The sequence below is a fragment of the Nyctereutes procyonoides genome, unplaced genomic scaffold, assembly GCF_905146905.1.
Source record: "Nyctereutes procyonoides isolate TBG_1078 unplaced genomic scaffold, NYPRO_anot_genome, whole genome shotgun sequence".
NCBI classification, from domain to species: Eukaryota; Metazoa; Chordata; class Mammalia; order Carnivora; family Canidae; genus Nyctereutes; species Nyctereutes procyonoides.
Window position 1 is genome coordinate 9,839,818 of NW_026575130.1, and position 25,928 is coordinate 9,865,745.

General features: G+C 41.7%; 2 protein-coding genes across 5 annotated transcripts in view; one reads left to right on the forward strand and one right to left on the reverse strand.

The window, feature by feature from the left end:
• Positions 1 to 633: 633 nt before the first annotated feature.
• On the reverse strand, positions 634 to 3,005 carry LOC129521207 (uncharacterized). Its single transcript, XM_055342487.1, has 2 exons — positions 2,663 to 3,005; positions 634 to 2,467 (listed from the first exon to the last, which is right to left on the reverse strand). Exons 1-2 carry the CDS (start codon positions 2,988 to 2,990, stop codon positions 2,349 to 2,351), a joined length of 447 nt encoding a protein of 148 aa, XP_055198462.1. The 5' UTR covers positions 2,991 to 3,005; the 3' UTR covers positions 634 to 2,348.
• A 140-nt stretch (positions 3,006 to 3,145) lies between these two features.
• The window catches only part of LEF1 (lymphoid enhancer binding factor 1), a 118,221-nt gene continuing 95,438 nt past the window's right edge, over positions 3,146 to 25,928 (forward strand). For 2 of the 4 annotated variants that reach the window (XM_055342484.1, XM_055342483.1), the window contains exons 1-3: positions 3,148 to 4,051; positions 6,545 to 6,611; positions 8,045 to 8,178. In XM_055342484.1, the coding sequence (XP_055198459.1) occupies positions 3,827 to 4,051; positions 6,545 to 6,611; positions 8,045 to 8,178 (426 nt within the window). In that variant the 5' untranslated portion in view covers positions 3,148 to 3,826. Of the gene's footprint in view, positions 4,052 to 6,544; positions 6,612 to 8,044; positions 8,179 to 25,928 lie in introns of all 4 variants that reach the window. The other 2 variants (XM_055342485.1, XM_055342486.1) reach the window with 2 other exon arrangements.

The following is a 25,928-nucleotide window of genomic DNA, read 5'->3' on the forward strand; positions in this document are numbered from 1 at the left end:
GGCAGAAATGCCTTCTTTGGCTGGTACAGCGCCGAACCTGTTCGGGAAGAAGGACCGTCTTTCCTAGGGTTCCTTCACCCCTCCCGAAGGACCCCAGCTTCCCAGCACCGCCCCCCCCACACACACACCCGCCACCCCCACCCCAGGAAAGACAGACTTCGCGGGGAAACGTCCACCTCTCTCCCGGATAAAGCTTTAAATGAATTTGGACGAACGCTTTCTCGCCTCGCAAAGCCCCCGTTACGTTCAGCCCATCTCAAGATCTGCAGCAATGCTAGGGACAATCCGTCAACAACCGCACGCCGCAAGGAGGACAAACAGCCACAGAGAGAGCAAAGCGCTGGTGATTTCGTTAGAAACGTTTCCGTAAGAGAGGGTTACCGAAAAATTCCAAACAAAGCCACCTACCCTCGGTCCTTCTAGTGAACAGTTCCTACTAGTTATTATTCCCCAAACTCCCATCTCCTCGAGCTCCTAATCTCCAGGACACCTGGAGCTGAGCTCCCCAAAGACTCTGGGAGTCCAGATAATTAACATGAAGGAGAAAATGGGATTCGAATGAGTTGCAACACTTAAACAGGGAGATGTAGGAGTCGTCATTTAATCTCTCCTTGGCTCCCAGAAAATATTCTATGGCCATTCTGTGTGCCCCCGCCCCAATTCCACGCCCTCTCAATATTTTGATGAAAAGGAACCCTCACTCTGGCTACTTTGGTGAAACTGCATTTCCCAGCTCTTTTCCTACCAGCCAAATTGGCACATGTATTGGGAGGACTTTTGACTTTGCTTTCCCATATTTCTTTTAGAACAGAGGGTATTAATGTCTGACATAGCTACATGTTCACATCACCGGTACTTTACACTCGCATTGGTGCATGACTTCAAGGGAAGTTGACTACCGCCATCAATTAAAAAAAATGGTTTCTTTCCAATCTTTTTTTACTATTGTCTTACAGACATATTGTAGTAGAATATTCTTTTCTTCTTTAAGGCTTTGCATTGTCAGCTATTTAGAGTGTGTTTAATGTTTTACTCTTCCTGCCTTCCATCACTAGCTCCCTAATTTTGCCCCAATCCCCCAAATAGAATATGTGTGACAACTGACCATGCTGTATATGACCAATAGAACCCTTTGATAGTATTTAAAATTGCTTTTTAGTAAATTTCCCATCCTGGGGCAAAGTTTTAAGTGCTCTTTTGGAGCACTGTTAAGGTCTTTACTTATATATAATGCCCAGCAGCATGCAATTTTCTCCTTAGGAAAAGAGGGACCTTTGCATGACTATTCCTATAAAATAGAGCTAACGTCTGATTCTGTAGAGTTTTCCTTATTTTCAATTTAAGGTAGATGGAGACACATTTCTTCCTGCCTCTTGTTTACTGTTCTGAGGTTTTACAGATGGCTAGTGTATTAGGTATAATAATTTTGCCTGGATTTTTAACTGAGGGGGTTTGAGAGCCAAGGAACAAAATGTAATGTGTTTTCAAACTTCAGCTTCGCTTATACTGTAACTTTCACAAAGCATCTCCTTAAAAGTCCTGTCCTTGTACAAAATGCATCAAAGAGATGGTGGTGCCTGGGGAATTTTTGAGGTTGGATTTCGGATTTGCATCTTCAAGGGTCCCTTTGAGTGCGCAGTCCGAGGTGCCAGAGACTGCCCAGTCCTCCCTCCCTCTCTCTACTGGCATCCCTCTCCTGGGTCCCTTTGCCTTCCCCCTCCTTGGGTTGATCTTCCATGCTCTGCGAGGTTCCCATACGTTGTAGCGTGTATCTCCTGAAATCCAAGAGAGACCTAGCGCAACTCTCTCTGTACATCTCACGGTGAGGATGCACAGAAAGAGATCTTGTTTTAAAAGGCGATAATTAACATCCAGTCTTCAGTTTTTTCTTCTTTGTCCTATTTTTCTCGGTTAAGACCGGAGATTTAATTTTTGCTAACATGTGCTCCCTTGTCCTTTGACATTATAGTTTAGGAAAGTCACAACTCTCTTCCTTGTCCTTGTTTCCGTTTTCTTAGTTGGGCAATCTCTGTTATATTTTCCCCTTTTCCTTCTCTCTGTCCCCAATTCCCGCCTCATCCGCTCTGTCAGAGCATCTATCAATGTGGTGTCGATCACAGCTGCGGCGGCTTCTCTTTCATCTTCTTTGCCCTGCCAAGGGGAGGGAGGGAGAAGGAGGCGGGAAGGGGGGGGGGCGGGCGAGACTGGCAGAGGAAGGTGCAGGGGGTACAAGAGAAAAGATACTTAGATGATGAAGTTAAACCGTTCTGGCAGAGTTTCTTGTCAATTTCACGCGGGCAAAGGGTGCTTCTCCGTGGGTTACAGGAAGCGCCGGGTCCTTCCTCCTCTCAGCGACTTTCTAGATCCTTTAGGCGCGCGCGCACTCGCTCGCGCGCGCGCAGACACACACACGCGCCGACACACACACACACACGCACACACACAACTAGGACTCGTCCTACAGGCTCTGGGAAAAGAAAAAAAAAAAGTCCTCAATCACCACCTCCTTCTCGCCGCCCCCCCCCCCGCCCCCCCAGCGGGCGGCCAAGGAGAGCTGGAGGCGGGGGAGGGGAGAGGGAGGAGAAGCGACGCAAGTGGGTAGCTTTTCAGCGCCAGCGAGGCGCGGGAGGAGGAGAAGCGGTGGGGAGGCGCAGCCGCTCACCTGCGGGGCCGGGTGCGGAGGAGGGACCTGGGCTCAGCACTGCACTCTCGGTCCGAGGGCCCGGGACGCGCCCGGAGCCTCGAACGCGGCCAGGCTCGGGGCACCCCCCCCTCCCCTCGGCCAGGCGAACCCGAAGGGTGCAGCTCTTTGCCTTGACAGAGCGGCCCGGCGGCGGCGTGGAGCGCGGCGAGCGAGAGCGCCAGGCTGAGAAAGTCGAGCCGGGAACAAAGAGGGGTCGGGCTGTGAGTGCGTGTTTGTCGGCTCGGGCGCCCGGCAGAAGCACTCGGGTCCAAGGCCCCTGCTGTGACTCCCCGAGACCCCGCCGCATCCTCCACTGCCGACTCCCAGCGCCCGCCGGCACAAACTTTATTCTTGGCAAACTTCTTCTCTTTCTCTTCCCTCCTCCTCCTCCTCCCACCCCTCCTCCTCCCCCACCTCCTCCCACCCCTCCTCCTCCCCCACCTCCTCCTCCTCCACCAGCAGATTAAATGCGCCTGGAGAAGGAAAACTGAAGCGAAAGGGAAGGAAATAAGAAGCTTTAAAAACGGACATCTCAACCCGGTGGCTCTTTAATTTTTTTTTTTACCCTCCAGGAAGCGGACATTTCGTTATCTTCTGATTCTCCTTTGCGCCCTGTGTGCTGGGGCAAACGGAGCCTTTGCGCCCAGGTCGCCTTTCTCGGAAAACAAACTCCCAAGTCGGCCACCGGGGAAGCGAGGGTGGAGAGGTTTGCTAGAGACACACGGACCGACCCTCCTCGGCGCGTGGGAGAGTCTTGCCTCCTCCGGAACCGGCGTCCTCCGCGCAGACCCTGGAGGCGCCGGGGGCGTGGGGTGGCCGCCGGGGCAGCCCAGCCTAGCACGCGCCCCGCAGCTCAGACGCCCCCAGAGGCGCCGGCGCCGGCGGCCTTAGCAGCCCAGCGCCCTTCGGCCGCGAGGGCGGGCGCCGGGCTCCGCGGAGTGGAGCGGAGCGGGCCGCCGGGGCTCGGGCACCGCCGCAGCTGCGCCGGCCTGGGGCCGCGGGCCCGGTTTCCGCCCGCTCTTCCCGCTCACGCATCCTTCCAGTTCTCCTTTTCCTCCTCCCCCTTTCGTTGATCCTCTGTCTTTCCTGCTGTCGCCTCGGGGGCTCCTCCTCCAGCGGAGCGGAGATTACAGAGTCGTCGGGATGCCCCAGCTCTCCGGGGCCGGCGGCGGCGGCGGCGGCGGCGGCGGGGGAGACCCGGAACTCTGCGCCACCGACGAGATGATCCCTTTCAAGGATGAGGGCGATCCTCAGAAGGAGAAGATCTTCGCAGAAATCAGCCACCCCGAAGAGGAAGGCGACTTAGCCGACATCAAGTCCTCCTTAGTGAACGAGTCCGAAATCATCCCCGCCAGCAACGGACACGAGGTGAGCGGGCCGCTGCCCCGAGGTCCGAGAGGCGTGGCGGGTCCCCGGGAGGAGCAGAGGAGGAGGAGGGCAGGCGCCGGGCAGCCGGGCAGCCGGGACCGCCGGCCCCGAGGGGGTCCCCCGTTGGCGGGGGTGCGGGTGGGGGTGGGGGCTTGGACGGGCCCCCGGTCAACATTCTTCGCGTGCATGCGTGTGCGTGTGTGTGCATGTGTTGGTGGGAAGCGGAGGAGTGTGCAGGGAAGGTTACGGATCAGTGCTGAGGTTCGAGGAGGAAATTGTTGGCTTGTGGGCAAGACAAGCTGCCCTTAGCCCGTAACGTGTCGCCTGCGGACTTTTTAGCGGGGTTGAGAGGGTGCGAGGCATTAAAGCGGAGATTCCCGAACAACACTAAGAAGTGCTTCCGTGGGACGGAACAAAGTGCACCCCGCGCTCTCCCTCGGTAGATGTCTCTGCAAAAGTGCGTTAAACCACCAAAGGCTTAGGTAGAGAGGAGCAGAGCTGCAGGCGGAGAGGAAGAGGAGGCGGGCGTGGGCCGCGGCCAGGCGGGGCGGTCCCAACCGCCGGGGAGCGCGGTTCGCGCGGAGCCGGCCAGCGGCGGGGGCGCGCGCCTGGGTCTCTGCGGCCGCCGCATCCCTGCGCCCCGGCCGGCGGCTGCTGGGAGCCGTGGGCGCCGCGAGCCGAGCCGAGCCGAGCCGAGCCGCCCTGCGGGGGGCGGGGGGCGGGGGGCGGGGGTGGGGGGCGCCCGGGACCGCGGGCAACACTCGGTCTCTCCAAACCTGGTCACTTAAAGTACAAAAGCGCTTACACTTGGTAAGTTTGAGTGCGGCTCAGGCCTCAAATCTTTGCAGAAGAAAGGGGGGTCAGAGTCGAGATGGGGCGGAACAGGGCACCCACTCAGGGAGTGTGGAAAGCGCTTTATCTGATCTCCTGGGCCGCTGCGGGCGACGGCGCAGGTAACCCAAGTAGAGTAAATAGAGACACGTGAGTGCCGGCGAGGGCGAGCCGCGAGCAGGGCCGCGCGGAAGGGCTATTTTCAGGCGGTGGAGAGTTTCGGGAAGGGGGGTTGGGGTGGGCGGATGGACCCTGATACCCGACACTCCACCGGCCACCCTCGTTTAACAACTGGGAAACGAGCGCTTTGGAGGAAATCCGGTAGAAAAGTCCTGACGCTCAAATGATTTCACCAACGCTTTTTCCCTCCAAAGAAACTTGGAGGGTATACCCTTTTCCCTTAAATGGCATCCTTCTGCCCCCAAAAAGAAAGCCTGTGGTTTTGGGGGCGGGGACATTTTGGGTTTTAAACAACACGTTTAAGAACACTTCAGACTTACCTTCTTAATACCAATGGCGGGGGTGAGTACGCATTTGGAAGCCTGGGGGGCCTGGGTTCTAAGAACACAAGGGCGCTCGCGATCCTGATCCTCGTATCTTTCATTACAACACTCCAATTTGAAGGGGGGGGGGCTAGGGTGCACGCAACTCCACTTAAAGGGTTTGTGAATATGCATTTGGGGGAGAAGGTTACCTGGAGGACATATGTCCAAGGAACCAAATGACATCTGAAACAGAAGCAAACTCTTGCATTTATAGAGCAGCATCTTTTTCTGCTCGTTTTGCTTGTCCTTTCGTATTCCATGAATAAATCTGCCACCCACTTCACATTTTCCGTTTTTGCTCTGGGAAGAAGGGTCCTACAGTTTGAAGCATAGAACCCAGGGATTAAGGCCCTGTTAATCTTTGCCAAGGTTGTAAGTGGGCATGGGGCAGACCAGGGAAGATGGTGAATGGGTAATACCACTGATTTGCACGTGGTTGAGTCTGGGTGGATGGTGGTTACCAGAACTGATATTAACTGGGCTACCTTTTAGATGTTTATAACTCAAGTCTCGAATTTTCCTCCCTTTAACCGCAGAGTAGTTCACTTTTTTTCTTGTCAGCTTGCACTCAGCCAGCTGTGGTAGGTTTTAGGGAGGGGGTCTCCTGCTGGGACTGGTTTAGGACAGTCACCTTAAGACCCCTACCTGTAAGTGCCTAGTTTTTATTTTATTTTAGTTGCAAAATGGTATTTCTGCCCAATTTTAATTGGCTCTGATCGACCGTTCACAGTGGTTAAAGAAGCTATCAAAAGAATGAACTCCATTAAGTCAAACTCCTATCATACTAGGTATCTAAGTAGCCTTGATGTGTTGTAATAATCAGCAGTCAGAGGAGCATGCGGATCTTTCCCAGATTTACTATACTGTTACTGTTTTTCTTAGTATTATTTATACTTTCTAGTCTTGGGTATATAATAATCACTTTAAAAATATGTGTTGAAAAGAAAAAGCAAAAGATTTCCAGGTTCTCAGCCCTAGCCTATCCCACTTAGGTTGATAAGATAGGTAGGTTGAGCCTCACCCAGTCCTCCTCCTTTGAATTACCAGTGGATACACACTTAATCACAAACTCACAGTTGGTTTTCTTTTTTTTGGGGATGGGGATTCTTGCTGTTAGGTGGCCAGACAAGCACAAACCTCTCAGGAGTCCTACCACGACAAGGCCAGAGAACACCCTGATGACGGTAAGACACTAATTCTGTTTCTCCCAAGTTTATCATTTAATAGGTGCAATTTGTGAATATAGGTATATTTCTGATTTTTATTTGAGCCCAAGAAACAGGAATCAGATGTGATAAGACGGTGCCCACTGTTTTAACAAAATGGGAAAGAAAACCCAGGAAACTCACTGCCTATTTCTCATGTATGATTTAAAAACTGTCTCTGAATGAGTTAGGGGCCTTTGGATTTTAGTTGGCTTCTAGATTCTCTGTGGAAGAGGAAATGTCTATAATTTTTCCTTTTTTCCTTTTTTTTTAGCCCAAGTTCTAATTGGCTTCGAACTTTAGTACTTTTTTCTGCATTGTACAGTGACAGTCTATACCAATTTATTTTCCAACAAGAATAGTTTCAAATGGATTTTCATTTGTAAAATTGCTGTTTCTTGTTGTAGTGAGAGGGCAGGCAGTGAACGTACAGACTAAATATGGCTCAGTAAATCAGAATCTAATTTGTAAAAATATAAAACTTTATTCTTAGAATTAGGACCTTTGCATGTGGAACATTATTATAGACTTTCTCCCCGTTTCTAATTCTTACTCAAAACTTTAAAAATTGCATATATTTTTTAGATTTAACTAGAACTCCTTGTGACTTTAGAATAATCAAGTAATCTGTAGGGTTTTCTTGTTGAATAGTCTGCATTTCTATTTTCCTTTGCTTACAGTTGGTTTGACCAGAATGGAGTGTTCATATACAATCAGTCAGCTAGGAAAAGAGGGAAGAGAAGTATAATATCAGACTTTCTTCAGAGCTGCAAAGGAGTTATACAGATTAAGAAATGTATATGTTAAACACACAGATTTCTTTGGCAGAATGGTGTAGTATGTAAAAATAAGTCTCCTGGAGTTGATCCTTCATAAATTTGGGTAATTGTCCATCTACTAGATATAACTCTTTCTCCCTCAATAAAATCTAGAAATTTTTTTAGAAATCTAGTAGCACAGGTAGAATTTTTTACTTTGTTGCTAAGGTGGAGCATAACTTCAGGTGTGTAAATATATGTGTGTGTGTGTGTATGGCTAGATGGCCTAATGTGTTTATAAGACAGCTTTAGGTTTTGTGTGTTCTTTCACATGTGTATGTTTCTTGGTCCAGTTTGTTAGTTTTAGAACAAATTAAGTTAGTTGAATAACACTTATTTTTGTAAAAACACCAGTCAGTAGTGGAAGTAAATTGAACCACATGTTTTTAAAACATCTGTTTCACTGCTAAGCCATTTAAGAGAATAAATGCTGTCAATCTAAAATAGAGCATAATAATCCAGTTACAGTATTTTGTAAACAAATCCATTATGTAAGGTCTGGTTTGTCATAGAACTATTAGATTTTCAGATGAAAAATACACTGATATAAAAAGGAAGTCAGTGCATCATTGATTGTTATTTGGATTCCCTCAGGAAAGCATCCAGATGGAGGCCTCTACAACAAGGGACCCTCCTACTCGAGCTATTCCGGGTACATAATGATGCCAAATATGAATAATGACCCATACATGTCCAATGGATCTCTTTCTCCACCCATCCCAAGAACAGTGAGTAACACAATGATGATGCAAATTATTTTCAGAAGCGCAAGCTAATTTATATTTTAGCAAAATAGTTGTTTTTTAAAACACATTGGAAGTACATTCATTCTATGTGAGGAGTTATTAGTAAATAAGACCTGCTGTGAGGAATGGCTGCCTTAAGAGAGTGCTACCTTTGATGTCTTACACTTGGAATCTTAGCTTTTGTCTTACTGGTTAAGATGCATAAATAACAAATCTCCAGTTATCATGAAAGCAAGCAAAGTTAAATCAACAAATTCATGATTTTATATGTATTGTGCTTTTTATGCTGATGAGAGGAAAAATTGATTTAATTTTTCAGTTAGCTATGTACTGTATAGCTTTCACTGCCCATAGCTATCTAGAATCAGAACTACTTTAGCTTATTTGGGGCTGAACATTTAGAATGTTACTTCAGCTTTTAAGATAGTGTCTCATTTTGTTGCATTATCTGATGTTTTTTAAAAAGTCATTTGGGGGGGGGGTGCCTGGGTGGCTCAGTCAGTTAAGCGATTGACTGGGTTTCAGCTCCAGTGATGAGCTCAAGCCTCTGGTCAGGCTCTGTGCTTAGCATGGAATCTGCTTGGGACTCAATCTCTCTCTCTCTCTCTCTCTCTCTCTCAATCTCTTTCAAATAAATACATTAAAAAAAAAACAGTTGGCAAGGGGGTGGGGATAAGTGTTGAGAAAATACCACTTGAAGATAACTCCAATGAATATTGTTCTTTTTATCTCATGGCTCAGTTAACTTTCAAAGTTCTAAAAATGCAATAGCAACATAACTGCATTTTGCAAATGTTTAGCACTGTGAAGAATTTCAAATATATCATTTGATGATATTTCTCTTTTGTTGGGAAGTGGAAACATCATTTATATAGTAAGAAAACACCTAAAGGGTAACTTACATACTGTGTGAATGTGAAATGTGCTGGTGATGGAGTTCTCCCTGAGAATCGTCTCTCTCATGGTAGTGATGGATTTTCACTGATCTGTCAATATATTTACCCTATTTCAGCCTTTTTCTCCCTCTATCACCTAGCCTCCAGTGAAGAACGTGTGTGTGCGTGTGTGTGTGTGTGTACAGGGTCTTGAGGATTAGGGTTTCAGTATGGCTGGCCTTCTAAGGAAACCCAGGATTGTGAAGATGGAACCCTATGGTCTTAGCCTTATTAGTCCAGTGCTTTCACAATGTGAAAAAAAATTCAGTCATGGACATCTAGGGAAAGTACTACTAACAATACCTCAGTGAACAGAATCTGGGATCTAGAAGATCCATCAAAGTAGCAGAGAGGAATCAATTATCAACAAGAGTATTTGTGTGATTATTTGTAGTCTCCAATTGTTAGAATGATAGGTATATGAAATAAATATGCTCTGTGTGGGCACTGTGATTTGGAAGTTCCTGTAATTATTTTTCCATAAATTTCAAAAAGATACTTGAACTTTCAAGTAGGAAATAAGATATTTCTGATTTTCATATAGCAGTTAAAATGGTGACCTTGGAGATTTTATGACGGTTGTCATAGGAAATAGTGTTTTCACATTTTATTTTAAAAGGCTTTTCAAATATTTAATGGTAGAAGTGTCTGTTGTGCATATGAATGTCCTGCCTAAGAAGTGACTAATAAAAGCAAATACAGTTTAATAATTAGGGACTACCCCCAAATAAATGCTTCTGAGTTTTAAAACTTGTAGGAGATTTTTCTGTTTGTTGAACTAAATAATGCAAACGTATCAGATACTTTTTTTAATAGTTGGGACTGTTTTTTTTTTTTAAATGGTGAAGAGGAGAATATGTTTTAGATAAGGAATAATTGAAGATTTTTGTTGAAAGGCTTTTGAGAACAACAAATAATCTTTCTGACAAATCTAAATTGTAGTCTCTGACTTAGTAACATTAGAAAATAGCCCCTAAAATGATCTTAAAACATTTTTCAGCTGTAAACACGGTTAATGCTTAATAAGTATCTGTGGGCTTTATTCCTTAGTTAAGGCACTTCTTTCAAAACAATAATCTATTAAAAGTCAATATAATAAAAATCTGGTATAAATTATCCCTCAGCATCTTGAAAATTAAGCATTTCTTCTTTATTTATTTTAAAGATTCTGTTTATTCATGAGAGACAGAGAGAGTGAGGCAGAGACACAGGCAGAGGGAGAAGCAGGCTCCATGCAGGGAGCCTGACATGGGACTTGATCCCAGGGTCTTTAGGATCAGGCCCTGGGCTGAAGGCAGTGCTAAACCGCTGAGCCACCGGGGCTACCCAGCATTTCTTCTTTAATCAGATTTCGCCTTTAGGTCTCCTGCCCCCCCCCCATACTAATCATTTTGAAATTTTGATAGCATAGAAGGTATTTATTGTTAGTACATATATTAAAATTTTGAGGTCAGTGAATTGAACAGTCATTCATTGTTTAGGAAAGATTTTGTGGCCAGAACAATGTTGGTGGGTGTAGGGTGGAGGAAAGGGGTGTGGTCAGGAAACAGTTACCTTACCTTGTTATCTGCTTTGGTTTATTCTGTTACATTTTAGAATGCATTTATTTTAGACACATCGTCTTGCGATATTCTGCAGTTTGCACAATTACAGAATCTTTTCCGTTTTAACCACAAGGCTACATCCATTTTTTTTTTTTAAAGGTCCTACCAAAGTGAGTTGCAGTCTTTGGTTCTTAATACCCAACAGCTGTTTTTAATGTGTTTGAGATCCAAAACACTAACCGGAAGGCAGCCTCTCTTATTCACCCCTAACCATGCTTCTGCCTTCTAGTTCTTTAACTCTGTCCTTAGCAGGACTTGGTGTTTGTGTAGCTGACATCCTCAGTGTTAAGTTTTCATCTAGGGTGTCAGGAGCAGGGTGACCATTTGTGTTTGAGCTTAAGGTGAGACCATACTTGAATTTGCATTACAAACGACTGCTTGTTTACTACATCTGCTGGTTGCAGGTGTTAGGGCCGGAAAAACATCTGGGGGTGGGGAGGGCCCTGACTGTCCCTTCCTCTCATAGAATTCTCTTTTTATATGTAACTGCATATAAATTCAGTTACATGCAGCTAGGGTCAATTGGCATGCACAGAAGTGTTTCTGTTGGTAGCTCATTTAAACGACTCTACATGCTTTTGCTCAGTTTTAGACAAATACTGACCTATGTATGCTTGCGCAGCTTTTTACTTATGACCTAACTACAGTATCACCTACTCAAGAGAATGAAGCATTTTTTACCAATACAGCTTTTTCCCTTCTGTAGGGAAATTTTAATTGGTTAATTATATCCTTCAAAACTGGAATTCTTAGAGGTGTGTTTATACCAAAAATCTTATGAATGAGTGTCTCACAGAATTTTAAATAAGAATTCTTAGTTCAGATAAATCAGGCCTAACAAGAAAGTACCTATAATAACACATTTGGTGTCAGTTCTCATAAAGCACAGTGAACCTTGGCTTGAGTTGGTGGTTTTCATAGACAGTAAGAAGATGCCGAAGCTTGTTAAATATTTCAGAGCAAGGACCCTAGAGAATTTATTAAAAGCGTACTCCCAAGCCTTTCTTTCCGCGAGTGTTATTTATGGCAATCCCTGTAGGCCAATGGTAAAGTATTAAAAGAAAAAAATAATTTGTTACCTCCGTTGGGTCCTAGCACTTGGGTGCCTGAATACCATGTGAGCAGTGAGTTTGTCTTCAACATAGTGAAAGTTCCCACTGGCCTAATACGCTGTGGTTATTAATCTTAGGTGTCAAACTTACATCTGTCCTTTAGGCAACCCAAGTTTTTAACACCTCTGAAGGGAAACATCTCGTTTCTCTTCAGACGCTCGGGGAGGGCCAAGCAGCAGACTTGGTGCAGGAAGCTACAGCGAATGTTGCAGCGGGGTCACACCAACCGCAGTAACACCTGGCCAGCCCGTGCTGCTGACTTTATTGTGTTTGTTTCTTTGTGCTCTTTCTGAGGATCGACTTTTAGGTGGGAAAGGAAGATGCTGTTTTTTGTCTTTCCTGTTTTCCTTCTTTTTAGTAGACATTGCCATTAAAGTGTTTCAGGGAATCTTTTTTCATTATCTTGAGCATCTCAGTTTTACTCTATGGTTTTTACTTTAAGGGAATCATTAATTTGATTTCTGATGAACAGAATTATACCATTATAACTACATCTTAACCTACCTCCATGTTTGTATTTGCTTATAAACAGCTGAAATTTGATTTTTTTTGTTATTGCCATATCTGAATTAGGAACTAAATATGCTTATGCTTATCAGGATGCTTATGTTTATGCCACTGTTTATTCCACTGTACTTCACATTGCTGCATAGCTTTGAAAATACAGAAATAATAAGGAATAGAGGGAGAGTATGGCATATATTTTGAGCAAGATTTTTAAGATGGAGTATCTTCACCTTACTACAAGAAGCTACTTAATTTGACTTAGTGATAAATTATTTTAAATTTTCTAATCTAACTTGCATACTTCTGAAGCTAAGTATATTAAATTTTCCTCTTTACCCCAAGTGTGGGAGAAGCTAAATTTTAGAAGGTGCGTTTTATCTCAGATTTGAATGTGAATTATCAGGAGAATGTGTGGGAAATTCCTCAGAGCCTTCAAACTCTTCTGTTTGATTCATTTTTAATTGTACTGCTGCTATAAAGTTGGGAAGGATCTCAGTCAGAATAATTGGAAGCTGTTGCCACCCCCATTCCCCCAACTTCATATATCTTAGATAATCTCATGACCAAACAGTTTGCTTATGCAAGTGTCCCAGGGAGCCATACTACCTACATATGATCCTTCAGGAGCTAATACTGTACTTGTATGACTTGTGTGGCCAGAGTATGATCCTCATTCATCAATGCTTTTTTTTTTTTCAGAATGACTCTAGAAATTTCTTGTTCATTCAAAAACATGGGAATAACCCAATTCACTAAAACAAGACCATTAAGCCAACCTGCCGAAAATCTTACTCTTTGAAGTACCTGCTCGCATATAGGTCCTGAACTTGCTCTCATCAACCCCAGTATTTTGACCCAGTCTCTCCTGTGGTCAAAGACTCCTAGGATTTAACAGGACAGAAATGGGTGTTCACAAGTGGGTTCACCTGGACTTGAACTTGTAGCCTCACAAGTATTTTTCCATAATATCAGTTGAGAAAATTTTTCAGCTTTTGAGTCTTGTTTTGTTGTTGTTACTGTTTTTAACAAATCTTGTTTGTTCTTTAAGCAGAACCATTTTTGGTTTATGTGACTGTTATTTCTTAAGGCAGTCAGATCATTCCATTCCTCTCTGACTCCTTTGTTCCTCATTTATATATTATAGACATGATTGGAATTTTATAAAACTAATTTCCCTTTGATTTCACGATAGACTCGGAATTTAAAGAGAAAATAAGGCAGCACTGTCTGTAAGTGAGCAGAAAAGCATATATGTTTTATTCTTAGACAAAAGTAGAGCTCAGCATATATAGATGCTGCTGTCATGGGAGTGAAGGTGTTTTTCTTTTTTTTTTTAAGAGTTTATTTATTTATTCATGAGAGACACAGAGAGAGGCAGAGACATAGGCAAAGGGAGAAACAGGCTCCACGCAGGGACTCTGGGGAACTCCATCCCAGGACTCCAGGATCACGCCCTGAGCCAAAGGCAGACACTTAACTGCTGAGCCACCCAGGCATCCAGGGAGTGAAGGTTTTTTTAAAAAAGAAGGTATTCATTTAAAACTTGTGTATCTTTAAAATTATTACTTAGGGGGGTGCCTGGGTGGCTTAGCTGATTAAGCATCCTACTCTTGATCTCAGGTCTTGATCTCAAGGTCGTGAGTTCAAGCCCCACTACTTAAAATAAAATAAAACAAAATAAAATAATTAAGTAATTATGCCAAACTGAGAGAGTCTATAGAAAGCTAATATTGGAGGTGGCTGTGTGGCTCAGTTGGTTAAGCGTCTGCCTTTTGCTCAGGTCATGATCCCAGGGTTCTGACATTGAGTCCCACATCAGGCTCCTTGCTCAGCAGGGAGCCTGCTTCTCCCTCTCCTTCTGTCTGCAGATCCCCTGCTTATGTGTGTTCTCTCTCTCTCTCCTAAATAAATAAAATCTTAAAAAAGAAGAAGAAGAAAGCTAATACTATAGCAATCAAGAGACTTATACTACTTTGTATTGTCCTGACAAGTCCTTACTCATTTGAAAAAGACAGCCATTGGACTTTGTTAAAATAATTTTTAAAATATGTTTTAGATCATGATGACTTTCTCAATATTAATTGTGACTTTTTGAAGTCACAGTATAGGAACTGTAGACTTTGCTATAAGCTCTTAAGTCATTTTAAGCATATAAATGATTCAATCTTTATAAAATTTGGAAATGCAAAGCCAGAAGATGACCTAGAGACCAACCACAAAGGTTAGATGGGGTATAGGAGTAGGCAGAGAGGGGTATTAAAATACACTGAAGTAGAGAGTGGGGAGTTGAGTAGAGGATGAATAGGAAATAGGGATTCCTAATTCCAGAGATTTTGATGCTATAGCCAATCTAGCCCAGACTATTTGCAGAATATTTAACAGGATGTTCAGGGGATTTTAAAGTCTTTGTGAAATGACACATTTACACGCAATACCCACTCTAGCTAAATTTGTAAACCTGCTGAAATTAACTACTTGTTATATGTAGATCACTCACAAAGGCACTGAGAATTTGCATGGGGAATATTGCAAGGGCATTACAGAGCAAACAAGAATTTTGCATACCTGTCCCCTTTTTCCCATCTATGGTGGAAATATGACTGAAAGAGATGTTGCATCACAGGGAGTCTAGAAGTATCTTTTATTCTTGCAGCTACCGAGGGGCAAGTAGACTCTAAAAAACTTTTGATTGTTCACCTTTGTTTCTAGTTATGCCCACAAATGATTCTGTATGAAACTTGATGATAGTTTTTCAGAATCAAGTTTTGATCTGCATCACAGTAATTTTATTGTTGATGTTAAGTTCACTTTAAGGAAGAGGCCTATTGCTACTTTACTCAACATAGAGAATGGTTGCATGAGGGATAGATAAATGGAAGTCTCTATAATATAAAAAGAGGAGTGGCTCTGGTATAGCTTTAATTTTCCTTTATTATTGTCAACTTCTGAAAGAAACAGTAACCAAACAAATCTTTTTTTGTTTTTTGTTTTTGTTTTTTTTGTTGTTTTTTTCAAACAAAAGTTTTTAAGTAGTCTCTACACCCAGCATGGAGCCCACTGCAGGGCTTGACATCATGACCCTGAGACCAAGACCTGAGCTGAGATCAAGAGTAAGATGCTTAACAAACTGAGCCACTCACATGCCCCTCAAAACAAATTTTTTATGCTAACATACTAAGATTTTTTTTTCAATCCTAAAAAATTTTATAGTAAAACCTATCAACTGTTGATGATAGTTGAAAATCTAGTCAATTGGTCAGGGACTACTGATGAACTATGAAATAGTTCTGTTTAGCCTAGCACAGAATAGACACTTTAGTCAATTTGCTGAATAAAAAAATGTACTAGAAATTTTTCCATGTATGTGTTTTGGATATTTCCAAGGGATCTTTCTTTATCAAACCAAATGTTAAGTGAAAAGCAAAATCTGACAGTGTCTACTACATAATCCTTAGTATTTTGTTACTTTTTCTCTGACTTGTTGCATCAGTGAAAAAAAGAGAACATTAGAGTCTTTAACGCAAAAGTTAAAGTTGCTCCTTATAAACTGTTAAGTTTCCAAGTAACAGGTAAAAACAGTCAGCCAGGAGCTTGCTGCAATAATGAAAAAGAATGGGACTCGGCCCTCATTTAAGGACTGGTCATAAGAAGTACTTTCTTACTTAGTCCTAGAAATCTAATTGAAGAAAAAGAGGTGACAGAAACACTTTCTTCCAAAGGGTGCTTGAGATCCAAATATGACAGTAATAAAAAGAAAACCACCTTCAATTATGTTTTAGTATCATATGATTAATGCTCTTCAGTGAATTTTTTTTCTTTCCCAGATAGAAAGGACTTTTTTTTTTTTCAGTAACACTTGAGGTATTTTCAGATATTAAAAAATTCTGTGTGTTCTTTCTAAATATACGTGGCAAAATCGGTGCTGACTTTTCTAGGCCAGTGGGTACTGTAAGTTGTGTCCTGCAGTGTTGAGAACATGTTTGAATCCTGGGTAGGTGGAGGTAGGTAGTCCCCTGTGAAGGGGAGCCTGTGGAGAAGAACAGTACTGGGTGAGATGTCAGAGACCTGGGGGCTTGTCCTAAGTCCACTATTCTTCCCAACATCCATGGGGGGGAAGTATTTAACTTTCATCACCTTTGTTTCTTCATTTATGAGATGGCCTATTTGTATTGTGCTTGCCTACTTTATGTGATTGATGTAAAAATAGTACAAAGCCTGTGAAAGTACTGTTTTCTGGTGAAGGGAGCAAAGCATGAATGTCAGATGATGTGAGCCGGTGTGTGGCCCCCACCTGGTGGGAATTGTTTAGCCACAAGAGGTATTTGGCTGTAACAGGAAGCTCCCGAGAAAGGGAAGAAGGTTTTGGTTTTTACTATGCCATCATGCTAACCTGGAATTTGGACGCTGTGTGAAGGCCTTCCATTCACCTTTAGAAAGTACTTGCACAAATAAATTTGGGGATTGTCCTTGCATCCCTTACAGAGGTGGCTTTATTCTCTCAGGCTCCTTTTTCTCTCCAGTCATGTTAGGAGAGACCTGATTTTTCTCTTTAGCACCATAGAGAATGAGATGTGTGAAGGAACAGATTTCTAAATCTCATATCCGTGAAAAATCTCATGTCCTTCTAATACTTGATATGAAATTGCCAGATAACTCCTAACTCCTTGGCTGGAGGTAATATTTTTTTTTGGTTAGGAGACTTTTCTCTTTAATCCTTTAGGAGCCACGTCTCTTCTCTCCACTGCAAAAATTATATATAGATAGGATATCCAAAAGCCATGTGAATGTAGAGGGTGACAGGCAAGTTATTTTTTTCCCCTTTGAATTTTCTTCTAACTTAAATCTTTCCAGCTTTCCTGGCACCTACAAGGATCAGGTCCAAGGGGATATGTTGGCCTAGCAGCAAGGAGAAATCAGTGGTTTTCTAGCTTCATGGAAAAGTCCAGCTTCCATCCTTCAAGACTTGACTTTTTCTCTCAGTAAAACCCAGTAAATGTAAAATGTATTTCAACATGAAGTCAGCTTTCTTGACAAAGAATCCTTCCATTTTTAACAGTATGTATTATATTTTATAATAATTATGATCACATATCATCATGGTGCACTGGTACAAATGACTTGGATCAAGAAAAAGTACTGTAATCTTATCTCCAGGATGTTAGACTTTGTCTTTGACTCCAACACTTAGATTTTTTTAAGTCTGGAATAAACCCAAAAGTACCAAAGTAAAAAGTTGTTTACTGTTTAACTTAATTGAGCTAACCAGTTTGCTAGCTAGCAGGGTCGGAGAAAGAATTAAGTCACCCAATCCATTGCTTGAATTGGGTTTTGCTCATTTGTATGCATACACTAAAACTCAAGATGTTGTTATTTTGAAAGGTAAAACAACTACCTGTTTTTGTTTTTTTTTTTTAAACTCCTACTTGGAGCTAGATACTGTTCTTCAATTTAATCCTAACTGAAAAACTGTAGGTGAGTGTTACAGTTCCCGTGTTAGAGATAGGGGCCATCCTCAGTGGTAACAGTAACCTGCTTCAGTTTAGCAAGTTGCAGAGTTAGTGCCTTTCCTTAAGGCATAAAGATGTGTTTATTTTCATTAAAAATAACCACATTTGCCATTCAGAACATAAAACACTTATTGAATGAACACAATATTGAATAAAATGTAAAACAGAAAAGTAGTCATTTTGATGACTGTTGGAAATTTCAGTAATGCTTAACTATTTTTTGTGAAAATAAAAATAATACTTTTATTTTAAAAAGCAATAAATACATGGTCACTAGAAAAGTTAGAAAGCTCAGATAAGCAAGAGGAATAATTGTCAGAGATGATCACTCTTTAAACTAGCTATGTAGCCTTTTGGACCTCTTCTGATGCATATATAGAGATATACATAAATATATATTTTATACATTCATGGCAATGGGAACATAATATACTGTCAATGTAATTTGCTTTGCTTTTTTCTTACCAAGATGCAGTGGATATCTCCTTCACTTTTTTTTTTTAAGATTTTATATTACTATTTATTCATGAGAGACACAGAGAGAGAGAGGCAGAGACACAGGCAGTGGGAGAAGCAGGCTCCATGCAGGGAGCCCGACGTGGGATTCAATCCTGGGTCTCCAGGATCACGCCCTGGGCTGAGGGCAGCGCTAAACTGCTGAGCCACTGGGGCTGCCCTCTTTTACTCTTTTGTAACATTTTTAATGATTGCCTAATTTGTGTAATCAGCCTTTTATTGAAGACATTCAGATGAAGTCACCTTTTTCCCAGTCTTAGACAATATTGTGATGAAATGCATATTTTATAACTAAATCTTTGCACAGATTATATTTCATTGGAATAAATTGCTAAAAGAAGAATTTGTAGAGTCAAAGGCAATGAATGCACTTTATTTTTAATTTGGGATTAACCCAACATTGCACTTTAACCTTAAAAAAATACATTCATTTAAAAATCAGTATTTAGGGACGCCTGGGTGGCTCAGTGGTTGAGTATCTGCCTTTGGCCCAGGATGTGATCCCTGGGTTCTGGGATCGAGTCCCATGTAGGGCTCCCTGTGAGGAGCCTGCTTCTCCCTCCCTCTGCCTATGTCTCTGCCTTCTCTCTGTGTCTCTTATGAATAAATAAATAAAATATTTAAAACAATAAAGTTAGTATTTAAAAGTATGTACTTGATGATGTTCAGTTTTGACTATGGTTGATGTTTTGAAGCTGGTAATTTTCATGCCTCTCCAGTCAAGAATCAGTCCAGTGCTAGTGAAGAAGTTGGACAGATGGAAAGCCTTATTGATAAGGCTAGATGGGAGAATGTAGCTTGAACCGTGAGATGAATTTGGACTTCCTTTGATTTCCCCAAAAGAACAACACATCACTAAGCCACAGGCTTCCCCAACAGAGGTGGGGAGCTCACCTGTAGAACCGGAGGTGAGAACAAATCCATGCTTGGAGAAGCTGATCCCAAAAGACAGAACAGAGAGTCAGTCTGTTCTTGCTCACTTTCTCCAAATCACCAGAGCTGAGTAGCTCTCCCTTGGTGGAGAGTGAATGAAGGAACAAGAGAGGTAAGGACTACAGTAGCTGCCCAGAGACCAGAAGTTCCTACTTTACTGTCCAAGCTAGGGAGGAGGGAAGAAGAACAGAGTGTGTATCCGCTTAGTCATAATCCTTGATAGGCTGATGAGACTGTGGGCCAAGGATCGTAATGGTAAAATACATACGCACATGGGATGGGAGTTACAGCAGAGTATTGCTGATGGAGTCCAAAGATCTAGATCCCATTGCTTTCTTACTGATACACTGTGTGTTCCTTAGCCAGTCACTTATTCTTTCTGGACCTTGGTTTCTTCACCTGTAACATAGAGTGCCACCTGTTCTGTTTGTGAAAATATACAGTACTGTTGTGTTAGTGGTGGTGTTTCTAGAACAAGGACTGACTGCATCTGAATTACTAGTGTTCTTGTTAAAAAAAGGCAGATACCTGGGCCCCCTGCAAATGCTCTGAACCAGAAGTGGCAGGCAGGTCATGCATATTTACTTTTAACGTGTTACTTTTTTTATTCTTACCTAAAGTAAGTTTTGGAAAAACACTGATCCAGTTGATGCTTAAAAATTTGACTGGAGTTCAGAATACCTAAGTGACTTGCACAGGTCTCAAACCAAGAAAGCAGCAGTAGAGTACTTTGGGCAGTTCAGCCCGAGTCCACATTCTCTCTGCTCAGCCCTATCCTTCTTCACAGACCACTGGCACTCAGTTCACTTCTAGTCAGAGTTCATCCCCAAGTGCTGTGCTCCATTGGCTACAGAATAAAACCCATATTCTTTAGCATTATTTTCAAAGCTTTCCACAGTGGAACCATCTACCTTTCAAGGCTTGTCTCCTCACCACCCTACCCTGCAGCTTACTGTTAAGCTACATTTCTAGACCTGCCCCTTAAAGTCTTCCCAAATTCCCATCTTCCCTGCCGGCACAATCTTGTTCATCCTGAACGGTCCAGGCTAAATGGTACCTCCTTCATAAAACCCTTCCTGATTCTACCACCAGTTTAAACTAAGTACTGTCTCCTGAGGGTGCCCACAGGATCAGGATCTTCTTCATAACAGTTACCATGTCTTTCAATAATAGTTGGTTGTCTCTGTGTCTGTATTTCTTACTAGTTGTTGGTTCCTTCAGAATAAGGCACATGTTTTATTCATCTCTGTTGCACAGAAACTGTTACACTACCTGGCATAGAGCAGGTTACTTCCCAGATGTTTGTGGAATAAATTCAGAAAATTTAAATTTTCACCAATACAGCGCAATGGTATCAGATGTCATTCCATATTTAAATGAAGACTCTTAAAATAAGCTCATAGGGGCACCTAGGTGGCTCAGTTGGTTAAGAGTCTGCCTTTGTTTGGCTCAGATCAGGGTCCTGGTATTGAGCCCCACATCCAGCTCCCTGCTCTGTGGGGATTCTGCTGCTCTCTCTCCCTCTGCCTTTCCCCCTGCTTGTGTTCTCTGTCAAATAAATGAATAAAATCCTTTTTTAAAAAAATAAAAGCTTACATATAATCACAAAGCTGAAATTGAGCTTAGAAATTCTCTGAGATGGGATGCCTAGGTGGTTCAGGGGTTGAGCATCTGCCTTTGGCTCAGTTTGTAATCTTGGGGGGGTCCTGGGATTGAGTCGTGCGTGGGGCTCCCCTCAGGGAGCCTGCTTCTCCCTCTGCCTATGTCTCTGCCTCTTACTCTGTGTCTCTCATGAATAAATAAAATCTTTAAAAAAATTTTCTTTGAGCATTCAACGTGGAGTCTATGGACTAGATAGTAGCTATCAGTTTTGTGTATATCCTACATAGGAACTGTTGTAAGTACTTTGTATATATTTGCCCACTTCTTCCTCAGAACCACCTGATAATTTCCCAAATATCCCAGTTTTACAGATGAGTCTAGGTCATAAAGACGACTGAGGCATAGAGGCTCTAGAAAGGATTAAGAACCACTGTAATACAGATCAAGAAGTGAGAGGTCGAATAAAGTAGGTCATTTGCTCTAGTCACACAGCTAGTAAGTAGTGGTACCATAATTGGAGCTCCTACTGCTGGGTGCCCTCTGCACCTTCAGTTTCTTATTATCATCACTGTCATTGGCACACAGATGCCAGGTGACCTTGTGATCAGTTAGCTTCTCACCAGTAAAATGCAGCTGATTCTTATAAAGGTTTTATGAGTATAAATGAAGTAGTATATGAAATTATAAATTTCTTTAACATTGTATTTGGTATAAATAGCTGTTGTGCTCATGGAGAATATGGAGTTCAAAGGCAAACCAGTTAGATGCCCAGGGACGGGTGATGTATTTAAAATGATGAAAGTTCTAGCTTGATGATGAGGGGGACAGCATTGGTGGAAATAATGAATTTAGAAAGAGGAGCACGTTTCAGGACAGACATCCATGAGTTTGGCTTAAGGATTATTGTGGTTTCTCTTTCATGCTAAGAAAACAAAAAATTAACCAATATCTGGAACCAAACATTTTATATTATGGCCAGGCTTTGGTCCCTGATTGATTGATTAATTGATTGATTTTTCTTAAAGATTTATTTATTTGAGATAAAAAGAGAAAGCATGAGCTAGTTGGCGTATTAGAGGGAGAGGGAGAGAGAATCTCAAGCAGACTCCTTGCTGAGGACTGAACACAATGTGGAGCTCAATGCCAGGACTCTGAGAACATGACCTGTGGCAAAACCAAGAGTCGGATGCTTATTAACACACTATGCCACCCAGCCACCCCTTGGTGCATGATTTATTTAAATCAGCAGTGCCTCACAAAATCACAGCACTTACCTTTGAAGGTGTCTGGATTTTGAGCAGAAGCCTCTGTATGATTATAAGACATAGAACTGCATTTTGCCCAGAGGTGAGGAGTAATACACTTGTATGTAATATCTAATGAAGGCATTTATATGCATTTTTCTTATTAAATCCTTGAAGTGAATATTACTAGGCTTTCCATATTTCCGATAAAGAAACTGGGGCACAGAGAAGTTATTTGATTTCTATAGTTCCAAAGTTAAGTAAGTAGTAGAACTTAGATTCAAAGCCAGATATCCCAGGGGCCAAGACCCAGTCCATGAATTAGTTCCTCCCTTGAAAAGGTGTTGAGAAAAATTCTTAGTCAATGTCAATAAACTACTTTGAGGATTAGAAGTATCTATTATACATGTGTTTTATTAAACAATGGAAATGGTTCGGCTTTAGTGGTGGCTTAAGTAACAGGTTCTCAGAATATTTAGAAATTGTCTTCTGTTTTTTTTTTTTTTTCTACACATAGCCATGTGATTGCTTTAAAGCATTCTTGAAGATTCCTGGGAAATATTTGTTCTTTGGTATATCAGACACATTTTGATAAATGTCTGATTTTTTGTCGGAATCCCTATTGCTCACTTCTAGGACCCAGTGTCCCCAAGTCACATGGACTAAATAGATTAATAGTTGGGTGGCCAAAGGTTTTATGACTCTTGGGATCTCTTTGATAAGTGATGTTGCCTCTTTATTCCATAAGAACTGAGCATTTACAGGCAAAAATCTACTGCCAAAGTGCTCTTTGCACAATAAGCAATTAAAATGTGGTAGGCGCTTCATTTTTAGTAGTTGTTAGTGGTGATTTTTGTGGTATCATGATGTTAGGTTAAGTAAGAGAAATTAGTTTAGAATTAACTGGAATGGTGATCATTCCTGAGAAGTTGCAACAGTGGGTTTCCTTTAAAAAGTGAAGAAACTTTTCTTATTATGGAGATACTTATTAGGAACAATCTTCTTTCACTCAAAAAAATTGTCTTTTATTTTTTAGTTGTTTTTTCAATAAGTAGTATATCTTTTGTAAAAGTTGAGAGAGCTCATTAAAGAGTTTAAAAATCTGTATTTCCATCATTCAGATATAATGGTTTCATTTATATATATGTATACACACATACACATGTTTTCAGCATCTGTGCTTATTACAATATAAGCATTTTATAAATGGGCTCATAAAGGGACACCTGGGTGGGTGGCTCAGTGGTTGAGCATCTGCCTTCAGCCCAGGGCCTGATCCTGGAGTCCTGGGATCAAGTCCCACATCAGGCTCCCTGCATGGAGCCTGCTTCTCCCTCTGCCTGCATCTCTGCCTCTCTCTGTGTTTCTCTCATGAATAAACAAATAAAATCTTTAAAAATATATACATATATATATATGGTCTCATAAGATTGTTTTATTGTAATCTTTTTACATAAAAAATGTACCATGTGTTTATCTTTTCATGTGAATAAATATAGATCTGTATTATCAGTTGTTAACGGTTAAACACTATCCAGTTTTTTTAAAAAACACTATCCAGTTATAAGAATATTTCAATTTATTGGTTATATCCTCAGTTATAGACGTTAAAGTATTTTGGTTTTGCTTTAAACAATGCTAAAATGAAGCCTTGTTAAAAATATACATAATCGGGATCCCTGGGTGGTGCAGCGGTTTGGCGCCTGCCTTTGGCCCAGGGCGTGATCCTGGAGACCCGGGATCGAATCCCACGTCGGGCTCCCGGTGCATGGAGCCTGCTTCTCCCTCTGCCTATGTGTCTGCCTCTCTCTCTCTCTCTCTCTCTCTCTCTCTCTCTCTGTGACTATCATAAATAAATAAAATAAAAAAAATTTCAAAAAAAAAATAAATAAAAATTTAATAAAAAATATACATAATCTATAATTTACTTTTTATAGGTTATATAGATTTAAGTAGATCTAAAGTTAGGTTTTCTTTGGTTATATAGATTTAAAATAGCAATTTAAATAGATTGTAGATAAATATGTGTATATATTTATGTTTATATGTTTACATATTTATGTGGTTTACATGTTTATGTGGATAAACATAATTTTGTTTCTTTTAAGATTTATTTATTTATTCATTCATTCATTCATTCATTCATTCATTCATTCATGAGAGAGAGAGAGGCAGAGAGACAGGAGGAGGGAGAAGCAGGTTCCATGCCGGGAGCCCGACGCGGGACTTGATCCTGGGACTCCAGGATCGCGCCCTGGGCCAAAGGCAGGCGCCAAACCGCTGAACCACCCAGGGATCCCTGATAAACATAATTTTGATCAACTAATCTTGAAATAATAATGGTTCAAAACAATTCACCAGAATTAATATTTTTCTGTTTCTTCATAACAATACAAATGAGATCTACCTGCTGGTTTTTGTATAAACAATTAGCTACTTAATTAAGGAAATTGCTTTCCAGCATGAGCTTGGCTAATTTCTTGTATTTTATTTCAGGAAAGAAGATGCTAATAAAACTCTTTTGTCCCTGGTAGGATGGTACAGTAACCAGAAAGGACATTTTATCCTATTTGACTATTCAGAAGAAGATACCTGTTATTGTACCTGTCTCACTTGTCTCTGAACTAACCCTAAAGTTCAGAGTTAAGCAGGTATCCTGGTAGAATGAAGACAGACACCAGAGCATGTTTATTTCAGGGATGATTTCTCATTCATCTGAATAATTATTCATTGAAGGTATACCTATTTTTAAAGTCATTGTGCTAAGCCATATTGTGGATATATGTCCGTGAAGACAGGACCCTAAGGGAGCTTGCCGTTTATTTTAGTATTTTTTTTTAAGATTTTATTTATTCATGAGAATCACAGACATATGCAGAGGGAGAAGCAGGCTCCCTGTGGGGAGCTCAATGAGGGGCTCAGTCCCAAGACCCCGGGATCACGACCTGAGCCAAAGGCAGATGCTCAACCACTGAACCTAGGTGCCCTAGGGAGCTTATCGTTTACATGTGAACTTGTGTAGACACCTACAACTTAACACAGAAAGTGAGCAGGAGCTACTTCAGTTGTATAGAACCTGTGGTGCAGGAGGGGCTGAGATGAGCCAGGTCTCCTGGAGGAGTGCAGCCTATTACAGCAGTTCCACACAACTACAGGTTGTACACTATGCCATTCTTTCTTTACCTGCTTGCAGTCCAACATGGCCCATTTGAAGTATGATAGAGAGTATTATACTTGTTCAAAATGGTTGTGTAGATAGCTCTGCTCTGGTCAAGCCAGGAAAGTTGCTTAATAAATACTTTTTAAATTAAAGGTCATGCTTATGAAGTGAATTAGACCAAGAAAATAACTATTTCTAGAGCATTTTATTTTTTTAAATAAAGTTAGTTTAACTCATCCATCCTAAAACGTTTTAAATGAAAAAGTTTATAAACATTGCTGCCAAGTGAACCAGTTGTTGGTGAGAATGAAGGCTAGGGGTTAGACCTTCTTCTGTTTCACATTGTTGGTACTGTGGCACTATTTTGTTAGCACAGACACCAGAAACCTTTACTTGTAAGACATTTGCTCTGTGTGCTCTTTAACCATATTTTAAATAGTAGTTGTCAGATTTGACTACAATTAGACAAGCAGAATCTGATGAAGATAGACAAGAATCTATTTATTTATATCATGTAGTGGCCTGAGCCCAAATCCAAGAAGAGCCACTTGCTAGGTGTCTAATGGGTACTCTTATCTTTATTTTTGTTTCTTTACTCACAATTTGAAACAT